Raw genomic sequence first — 9,748 nt, 5'->3', positions numbered from 1 at the left:
TTTTTTTTTTTTTTTTTGCGGTACGCGGGCCTCTCACCGTTGTGGCCTCTCCCGTTGCGGAGCACAGGCTCTGGACGTGCAGGCTCAGCGGCCATGGCTCACGGGCCCAGCCGCTCCGCGGCGTGTGAGATCTTCCCGGACCGGGGCACGAACCTGCGTCCCCTGCATCGGCAGGCGGACTCTCAACCACTGCGCCACCAGGGAAGCCCCCAGCGCTTTTCTTGATTGTATGCTTTCTCTCCTTTGCCCCATGGCTAACCCCTCTCTTCTGCCTGCCTTCAGTCTTTCTCCCTCTTCAGTGTACAACATGATTTAAGCCTCCTGTTCCCAAGGAAATATCCTCAAACCCTGCTGACCCCTTTCTGCAGTGGCAGGGCTGTCCTTTACCTCAGCACCACGGTTCTCAAAAGGGTTCCTGTTGGCTGCCTCTAGATTGTTCCTCTGACATCCTGTAGTTCCTTCCTCTTTGCAGCCCTGATAGTGTGTGGCTTGCTCTCCTGAAAGTTGGCAGTTGACTTCTTGATCACCAAAGCTTGGGCCCTTTCCTCAGTCCTTATCCTACTTTGTCTTTCTCTGAAATTTTCGTTTATCCTTTATTCATCCAGTAGGTAATTTTATTGGGTACCTGGTACTGTGCTGAATGCCATAGAGAAGGCTGATTAAGACACGGTCATGCCATTCAGGAGTGTACATTTGATTGACAGTTACAGTGCGGCATGCTAACTGACATCATAGAACTCTGTAGGACATGCTGGAGTGAGGCAGGCCCCCCTAACTCAGACTGGGTGGGCCTGGTGATGGGGCCGGGGGTGGTTTCTCTGGGGCAAGCATCTGGTGTGCCACGTGCCGTTGGTTCTTCTCGCTGTTGCAGGTGGTCTTGGACTGGGGTCCAGTTGTCTTCTCTTGTCAGACTTACATGCAGTGAAGTACACATACTGGCTTAATTGAAAGTCTCCCTCAAGGTGTAGTTTTTCATAAAGTTTTATTTAGTTAGTTAGTTAGTTTTCACTTGGCTGAGTTATTTCATTTTGACACCTGAGTATTGGTTAGTATATGACAGTTTGTTTAAACTCTGATTTAAACTGCTTGGTAATCCCTGTAGACAGCTGGTCTGTTTGTGTTCCCTGTGAATACTTGTGAAATAGTTTGTAGTGGTGATTATCTTCTCTGTAAGTATTAACAGATACACTTCCTCTTTGAAAGAGAAGAATGTGTTAGAATGGCTGCTGTTGCCTTTGTTAGAACCTGTGAAAAAAGAATGTTACCTTTCACCTTTCACTTGAGGGGCGGGGGTTTAGAGTATTAAGTACCTTCCTCCCTTTATCTCGGGGCACTTCACATCTTTGAATCCCTTGCTCAGCGGCATGTGAGGCTGCTTGTGGTCCAGCCTGAGGTGACCGTACCCGTTGTGGGCTTCGTCGTATGCCGCCGTAACCAAGGCCTGTGTTTGCTGGAGACCAATAGGAAACTTGTTCTGGGATTGCTCCTTTGTTGGTGTGTTTCCTGCAAAGCCACACTATTGTGGAGCCAGCACTGAGACACTCAGAACAAACCCAGTGTCTTCCCCTAGCAGGCTGGCCTTGATGAAGTCAAGGAGTAGGTGTCTGTCCCTTCCTTGTCCTGTATTTCTTCTTCGCCACATCACACCTCCTCCCAAGAGGTGCTTCAGTAACTGTGCTTAATTTAGGAGCCAGCGTGTCCTGTACCTAGCAACTCTTTTTGTTTTCTTGAAAAAAAAAAATGGCGGAATTATTTAAGAAAGAAACTTCTGTTTTGTTTTTCGTAGGCTTTTTTTTTTTTTTTTAATTTTTTTCTATTTCCATTCTTCCACCACTGGCTCTCTCATTGATGAGGCAGACCTTGTCTGTTCAGTTATTTTTCTCTGGCCAGTGCCTTCATCGTTGGGAACAGAGGGGGACGTGGGGTCTGAAGGGGATCATTACATCATGGCAGGTCGTTGCTTCACCTCATTAATAACCCACTTAGATATGTGTTTTCTACCTTGTACTTGGAGAATTTATTATATTGTAAGTGTCGATCTAGATGCTAACGTCTTTGAAAATTAATATTGTATAGAAATAGCGCCTAGGTTTTCCTTTCTCCCTTTGCCATTTGGGTCCGAATGGTCATGCACTGTGAGAAGCGTTTGGCACCGTTTAGAATTTGTAAACAATAGTGCTAAGAGCCAGTGTCAGTTGGAGACTGGTGCAGACATAATGGTTTATGGCACAATGAATGTATCACTTGTCTAAGATGTTTTTATAGTGACTTTGTCTTCACCCCCTTGGAATGAACCACAGTTACCTTTTATTGCTCGATACGTGTTGTCTGTGCCAGTCACAGAGCAGCAGGGGAGCAGACCAAGTCGGAATAATTAGATTGAGGAGTGAATGTCACACTTCTGATTTCATTCTCTTTTCAAGGGATTACCAGTGTCCATTTAATAAAATGAGATTAACCCTCTGCGGCAGAAGTATTTGAAAGCTGTCAGTCAGTATAGTCTTGACAGCTCAAAAGAAGCAGTGTTCTCAGCACTCTCAGGAGCAGCGTCATGTTTTAACTGTGGCTGAAAGCCTTGACTGCACAGGGACATGTATGTTCGTGTGAGCGCGTGTGTTCATGTCATTGAAGGTGGGTGTACGGAGAGTGGGTTTGAAAGAGGAAAAGTTTTATGGACTTAACCATACTATCTGGAAATAATAAACACCATGTAATTTACTTTGAGTTGCCGGATACCAGTAATAAAATACCTAAAAATTATGAGACCAAAATTTTAAAATAAAAGAAACAGTTAAAAAGCAAATAATGAGACATCTTTTCTTGAATGTTTTAGAAAACCTCGGATCAATTCTCAGCTGGTGGCCCAGCAAGTGGCCCAACAGTATGCCACTCCACCACCCCCTAAAAAGGAGAAGAAGGAGAAGGTTGAAAAGCAAGACAAAGAGAAACCCGAGAAAGATAAAGAAATTAGTCCTAGTGTTACCAAGAAAAATACCAACAAAAAAACAAAGTAAGTTCTTCGGTAACTCAGTACAGTACTATGTTATTTTGCAGGTGAATCAAAGATGTCTTTCAAATGCCTCTTTTTCTGTCTCCCCATTTAGACCAAAGTCCGATATTCTGAAAGATCCTCCTAGCGAAGCAAACAGTATACAGTCTGCAAATGCTACAACAAAGACCAGTGAAACGAATCACACCTCAAGGTATTTGAAACTAGAGTGAAATACCACGTCGCTGCCCTGATTCACCTGCTCATAATCAAGAGTCAGGGGTGGTTTTGTGCCTGTGGGTTTGTAGGCTAAGAAGGGGTGGGGTGAAGAGCTGGGGCGGTGGGACTGTTCACTTTCAAAGTACATGCACATAGATATGAGCTGCTTTTATATCACTGAGTCCAAAACAGGAGAAGGATAAATTGATCATAATTTTGCAGTGGTCCGAAGCTTTGCTAACTGATTGGCGGTTTCGTTTCTTGCTATGCTTAGTCGGCAGGTTTGGTAGTAAGCGCTGGTATCCGTGCTGGCGTTTTAGATTCATTGCCACGGAGACTTGCAGTCTGTGTGTGTGGCGGGGTGATGTTGGGCCAGAAGTCCTTTGCATCCGTAGCCGATTTCACGGGCTCTTCCCCTGTGGTGTTGCTTTCAGGCCCCGGCTGAAAAACGTGGACAGGAGCACCGCACAGCAGTTGGCAGTAACTGTGGGCAACGTCACCGTCATTATCACAGACTTTAAGGAAAAGACTCGCTCCTCCTCGACCTCCTCATCCACAGTGACCTCCAGTGCAGGGTCAGAACAGCAGAACCAGAGCAGCTCGGGGTCGGAGAGCACAGACAAGGGTTCCTCCCGTTCCTCCACGCCAAAGGGCGACATGTCAGCAGTAAATGATGAATCTTTCTGAAATTGCACATGGAGTTGTGAAAACTATGAATCAGGGTATGAAATTCACATCCTCCACCTGCCCATGCCGCTTGCACCCCTGGAGAATCTTCTGTGGACATCGACCTCTTAGTGATGCTGCCAGGATAATTTCTGCTTGCCATGGGCATCTGGCCCCCAAGGAATTTCGCACCCTGACGATTACTCTTGACACTTTTATGTATTCCATTGTTTTATATGATTTTCCTAACAATCATTTATAATTGGATGTGCTCCTGAATCTACTTTTTATATAAAAAAAAAAAAATCTGCTGTGCACAATTTTCCATGTACATTACAACTGGTTTTTGTTTTTGTTTTGTTGGGGGGGAGTGGGGTGGGAGGGGGAGGGAGCTTTTATTTATTGTGTTCACAGACTCCATCCTTTCAGCATATCCTTTTAAGTTTAGTTCTTTCTTCCAGTTATACTATGTACTATCAGTTTTGATATAACTATATATATATAAATATAAAATTATATATAAAGGGTTATTTGAAACCAATCCATGGCAACGCTGGTGCTTGATACACTGTGAAGTGAATACAACATTGAACAGTTACAGATCTGGGACGGTCCCTTCTATGAAAGTGCTGAAATTAAGTTAAAATCAGTCTTACGTGAAGTATGTTCCAACCCACGTGGGAACTTGACTTTCTCATCTGTCGAAAGAGTACTGGACGATAGAAAAATATATATTTTTTAAACAATGTGATCTCAAATTAAAGACTGCTCCAGATAGCCTGCATTTGCGATGGAATAACTGACAAATCACAAGTGGTTTAGTTGGGAGGGCTTTGATCAGTCAAAAGTAACAAAACTAGCTCCAGAATGCCAAGTATTCGTGTAAATTACGGTTACATGTTAACATTGCTGTTCTTACATAAGCATTCATGAAAATATGGTATTCTGTAACTCGAATTCCATCCATTTTCCAGACCTCTACTCATGTCTGAGGTAAATTGATAAATTGTCTCTTAGTTTTAGGATTCAAACTGTGTAACCTGTATTTTTCGTCCATACAAGAAGCAAATCCTTGTCTCCACTTTGCATGTGGTGTTTTGTTTAATGGAACTTTGTTTGCCTCACTTCCCCTCGTTTCCCTTACCCTACCCCTTCAGTTGTGAGAATTCTTTTTCTTTCTTAAAATGTAGTCTTGTTGTTTTACTGAACAAAGGTTATCAACCAGTACATCCAGTCCCCACATGGAGCTTTTCAGTGTTGGGAGACATGTCTCAATTCCCTGCTGTGGGAAGGAACTCAGTGGTGAATAAATGGTTGAAGTGCTGGCAGCCAGAGCTGCAGGGAAAGCTCCTACTTCCTGCGAGCCTGTGATCTTTTTCTTCCTCAACATAAAGATGGCTTGAGTAAAACTCTCTTTTAAAAAAGATTCTTTTCACTCTCTCTTTTTAAAAACTGTCTTGCAAAAACAAACAAAAAAAGGGGGGAAAAAAAAAAGACCGCTAATATGAATCCACCCTTCCTCATTTTAAAAATGTTCTGTTTTGCTTTGTTTAGATTTAGGGTCTGTCTTCTCTTTGACTCTTACATTCATATCTGCAGAGTTCATAGACCTGAGAGTCATTTCAAGCATGGGAACTTGATGTCACCTTCCTTTATTTGCCGGTACTCCTGGGAGGGCAGCAGATTAGCAATGAAACACCACATTTTGGTGTGAAAAACCTGGTTTGCTTAAGAATAGAAGTGACTTCTGTCTGTGGAGGCAACAAGTAAACAGAAAAATTAACAGCTTGATTTGAGTAGCCAACAGGAAGGCTCCTTTCACATTTACATTAAAACTATTCCTTAGTCACTAACGTACCATCGTTTAAATTCTGTTCTCAAAGGTATAGATGATAAAGCAGTGCCATTTGTTGCTATGGTCCTATACTCAAATGCATGGACAATGTGCCCCCTCTTTTTAAAATACTGCTTTTATCTGGGATGCAAGCTATACTTACCTTTTTAAATACATTTTTAAAGTATTTATTAATGAACCAAAGGAAATCAGATGCTTTCTGTAAGCATCAGGATATAGAATACATAGTGATTTGACTATGAATTTTAAATCCACATTTTAATATTAGTGGGGTATTGCAAAGACATTCCTTCTAAAGTTTTAATATTCCTTTTATTAAGGGTCTCAGGGAGGGTGAATTAGTCAGCCATATTTATTTTCCAGAGGTGTAAGGAATTGCTAAGTTTTTTAATTAACTTTTTAAAAAAATTTAAAAGTCACCAAACTCATGTGGGTTGCACTGCTTTTGAAACCAGTTAAGTGTTGGTTTGCACTTTGTTCAGAAACACTGTGTACTTTTTCAAAATTAGTTTCATGTAAAGTGATTGGACCCCGAGATTAGTGGGAAAAGCTGGTTCACCAGCTACTCAGAGGCTGCTAATTGAGTCATTGCCAATGTCTTGGTTTTTCAGTTTTGCCTCCGTGATAAAGAATAAATTAAAGAATGGGGAGGGGTGAAGGAAGGGGGAGGATTGCTTTAGAACAGGTGAGAGGATGAAATGGCCATTTTGGTAGAAACTGCAGCGCACGGTGGGACTGCTCTCAGCAATCAGATGTTCTTGGGCCCATCCTTTAGCTGCTGTTGTGTAATTCTGTTACGGTAGTGAGGTGGTAGGTACTTTAGGCTTTTAATTTCTGAAATTGATGATGTCCCTCAGGCATGTATTCTGGAAATGGAATTCCTGTAACTTTCTGCATTTGCAGTTTGCCCTACAATTAGTAGGCAGTGCGTAAAAACACTAGTGTAGGTGATAAAGATACACATTAAAAGAGGACCAGAAATACTTGGTATTCAGCGGCACAGTAAGCAGGTTATAAAAACAAACAAAAGCACAGTGTTACGCTTGCAAGTTTCCATTTGTTTTAATACCACACAATCCTTCACACTCGTGCGTGCGCGCACAGAGCTTATCTGACCTGCTCTGCTTGAGTCATGCAGTTCAAAAAATAATAATAGTAATATTAAGGTAAAGACATCTTGACACCCACAAAAAATTTTAATCAAAATCTTTCAGTTTCAATCTGGATATTCAAAACATTGGCAGAAGCTTCTGTGAGTTTAGTTCCACTAAGATGTTTCACCTGCCTTATCAAGACCATTCTCAGTCTACTTTTTTAAGCTACCGTATCTTAAATTATTGAAAATTTATTAATTGCTGAATATATAATAACCTTTGCTTGTATGTAACCGAAAATGGTTTAAGAGCCAACATTTAGAGTATGACAATGGAGCTGAACAGTTTTTAATGCGCAAGCAGTTCTGTTCTTGTGTATGACTTGTAACCTTAATTTACTGTGTAAAGATGGTTACATTATTTCCTTAGCTTTGTTTGTTGGAGACAAATAGAGAATGCTTGTTAAGTATGTCAAAACATAATCTTACCTTGTGAATTTTTGTTAATGTATTATACGAGCTATATTTTTCATTTGCTCAGAAAGACAGCTTGTATAACGCTTTTGGAAGTTCCTGCTCTGTAACGTCTTTAGAGCTGACAGTCTGTTAGGTTTGTTTTTTTTCTTCATGCTAAAGTGTCGGTGGTTTTGTGAACTGGTCAGAAATTCACAGGTCTTAAATGTTTGGGGGAAATTTATATTGGACACTGCTCTTTGTCTAGCAAATAAAAGATGTTAATATATTCCTGTTACTGGCATGTGCACGACTATGTTATTAGAAGCCACTTTATCGTTTTCCTGCTTTAAATAGAAATGTCTATTTATGAATTCTGCTTGTAGTTTTTTCACAAATAAAATAGTAAAATTTACATTGAAATCTTTATTTTTGTCTGTGTAGACTTTAGCCCGTAGGAAAACAGTTAACTTTTGCACTCAGATTCTTCACTTGTGTCATATTCCCCCGTAGAACAGGAGGCCAAGAACTTGAGTTTACCATATGCTGAGGTTGATTTGGGTGTCTCAGTGCACGGCTCAGAGCTGCAGCAGAAAATACAATGGAACCAAAGAATGGCCAGACTTTGGAAGAAAGCGAGCTAGTGTCTGTAAATGCATCCTTTGAGGTAGGTTGCAGTGATTTAAGGAAGGAAGTGGAGATGATGGGTAACGATGATTAATTCAGTGCATGACTGAAAACCCTCAGAAGACAACCCATTTCTGGCCAACTGCAGTTAGGTGAATTGTGACTCTGATGTAAAGGAAATGCAGTGTCAAACCTAAAAGCCCCACAAACAAAGCCGGCTTATTGCCCGGGGCTAGGGAGACTGCTGCTGAGACAGTCACTTCCAAAGAATGTGGAAGTCACTTAACAGCGCTCGTAAGCGTCATCTGTGATTACTGTTCTTTGGCCTGAGTCTGCACTTGAACTAGCACGGAGAGGAGGAGAGTATAAATGGTGCAGGACTGTAATTGGAAAATGGGTTTGTCCTGGTAAAAGAAAACTTAGCAAACTTCATTCTTTTTTGTCTTTGCTCCTGGCTCCTCGGGAGTCTTGGAAAGGATCTGGAAGGATCGAAGAGCAGGGAGCAAGTGGTGTGTCTCTGATGTTTCCCAGGGCTCTCAGATACGTGATGGGCTGTACCCCGACCGGTCAGCTTTCCTTGATACCTGAGGAGTCCTTTTTGAGGGTCCCTGCTGCCAGTGGCACTGGCACCACCTTTTGAGGAGAACGGAGGCTGCTTGCCACGCCAGATGGAGGTGTACAGCAAGATGTTGGTCCCTACAGTGAAAGTGCAAGGATGTCTTTTAGGAAGAGTGGATTCCTTCCGGTTGTGAAGAGGAGAAGAGAGGGGAAGGCTTCTTCCCTCATGTCTTTAGCTAAACCCCAGCCTTGATACCACATGTCCAGACCCCTACTGAGGAATACCGTGGCTGGGGTGTGACACCATCGAGGTAAGAAGCTCTTGCTGAATTAATCTTGGTCAAGGGTAGGGTGATGTCTTCAGCTGGGAAGTGACCAGGCCGTGCTCTGCTTTCCTTGTCCTGTAACATGGAAACAAGGGCAGCGAGGAGAAGAGGGCTGTCAGGGAGGCCCTGCATCTGTTTCATCCTTGACCTCCCAGCAGTTCTGAAGAGCTCCTCTGAAATTTTAACATCATAGCAAGAAAAGCTTCAGAGCCATTGTCGTGTTAGGCTTAAACACTCTTGATCAAGGTCTTGTTTGTTAATCATCAAGAGAAGCCAGGTTCTAATCTGGCTGCCCTTAATGACGTTTGTCAGGAAAGGACAGTCTTCATCCCGGCAGCCTGGGCTCTGTAAGCACAGTGGAAACGAACTACTGAATACTGCAGGGAAGGCTCTGATTTCTCTAGAAAAGATCGTAGGCCATGTCTAGAGAGATTGAAGGGAGGGGGCTCAGGTCTGGGTAGACCCTAGAGTGAAAGTAGGCATCCAGCTGTTGTGTTCTGCCTGGTCAGCCTGCCTTCTCTCCAGGCATAAACCGCAAGGCTGGGGCGGAAGCCAAGCTGTAAGGCATCCAGTGCCCGGTTACGCATCCAGCATCCACCGTGGTTCTGAAAAACAGCGAATAGGGCGGAGTGTGGAGACAAGGGCACGGGCTGAAAGTGGTGCACGGGTGCTTGTGACCTGGACCACCCACCCTGTTCTCCCCACCTCGCGCTTGTGCCAGGCATCACAGGTCGATCACGGTACTGTTTTTCAGCTGAGTTCAGCCTCTGAAACCTCAACACAGCTCTCAGGCATCCTTACCCACAGCAATCGGGGAACACTACAAGGCAGTTTGGAATCAACCGTTCAGTTGTGGAGCACTTGCTGGAGCCATAGGGATTCCAAGCAGAAGGCAGCCGAGAGGTTTGAAGGAGTCCGGAAAGAAGAGAACAAAATACCCAACACCAACTCGTTTTTTTTGT

The 9,748-nt window shown here is 43.1% G+C and overlaps 1 protein-coding gene across 1 annotated transcript in view; it reads left to right on the top strand.

The window, feature by feature from the left end:
* RYBP (RING1 and YY1 binding protein) overlaps positions 1-7,690 on the top strand; it is a 76,698-nt gene extending 69,008 nt beyond the window's left edge. Inside the window, exons 3-5 of the mRNA XM_029242539.1 lie at positions 2,834-3,010; positions 3,105-3,203; positions 3,643-7,690. Coding sequence (XP_029098372.1) covers positions 2,834-3,010; positions 3,105-3,203; positions 3,643-3,895 — 529 coding nt within the window. The 3' untranslated portion in view covers positions 3,896-7,690. The remainder of the gene's footprint in view (positions 1-2,833; positions 3,011-3,104; positions 3,204-3,642) is intronic.
* The last annotated feature ends 2,058 nt before the right edge of the window (positions 7,691-9,748 follow it).

This window comes from Monodon monoceros, unplaced genomic scaffold, assembly GCF_005190385.1.
Source record: "Monodon monoceros isolate NGI ecotype Baffin Bay Population unplaced genomic scaffold, NGI_Narwhal_1 Super_Scaffold_3, whole genome shotgun sequence".
Classification (NCBI taxonomy): Eukaryota; Metazoa; Chordata; class Mammalia; order Artiodactyla; family Monodontidae; genus Monodon; species Monodon monoceros.
The sequence above is the reverse complement of the archived record's forward strand: the minus strand, read 5'-3'. Positions and strand labels throughout refer to the sequence as shown.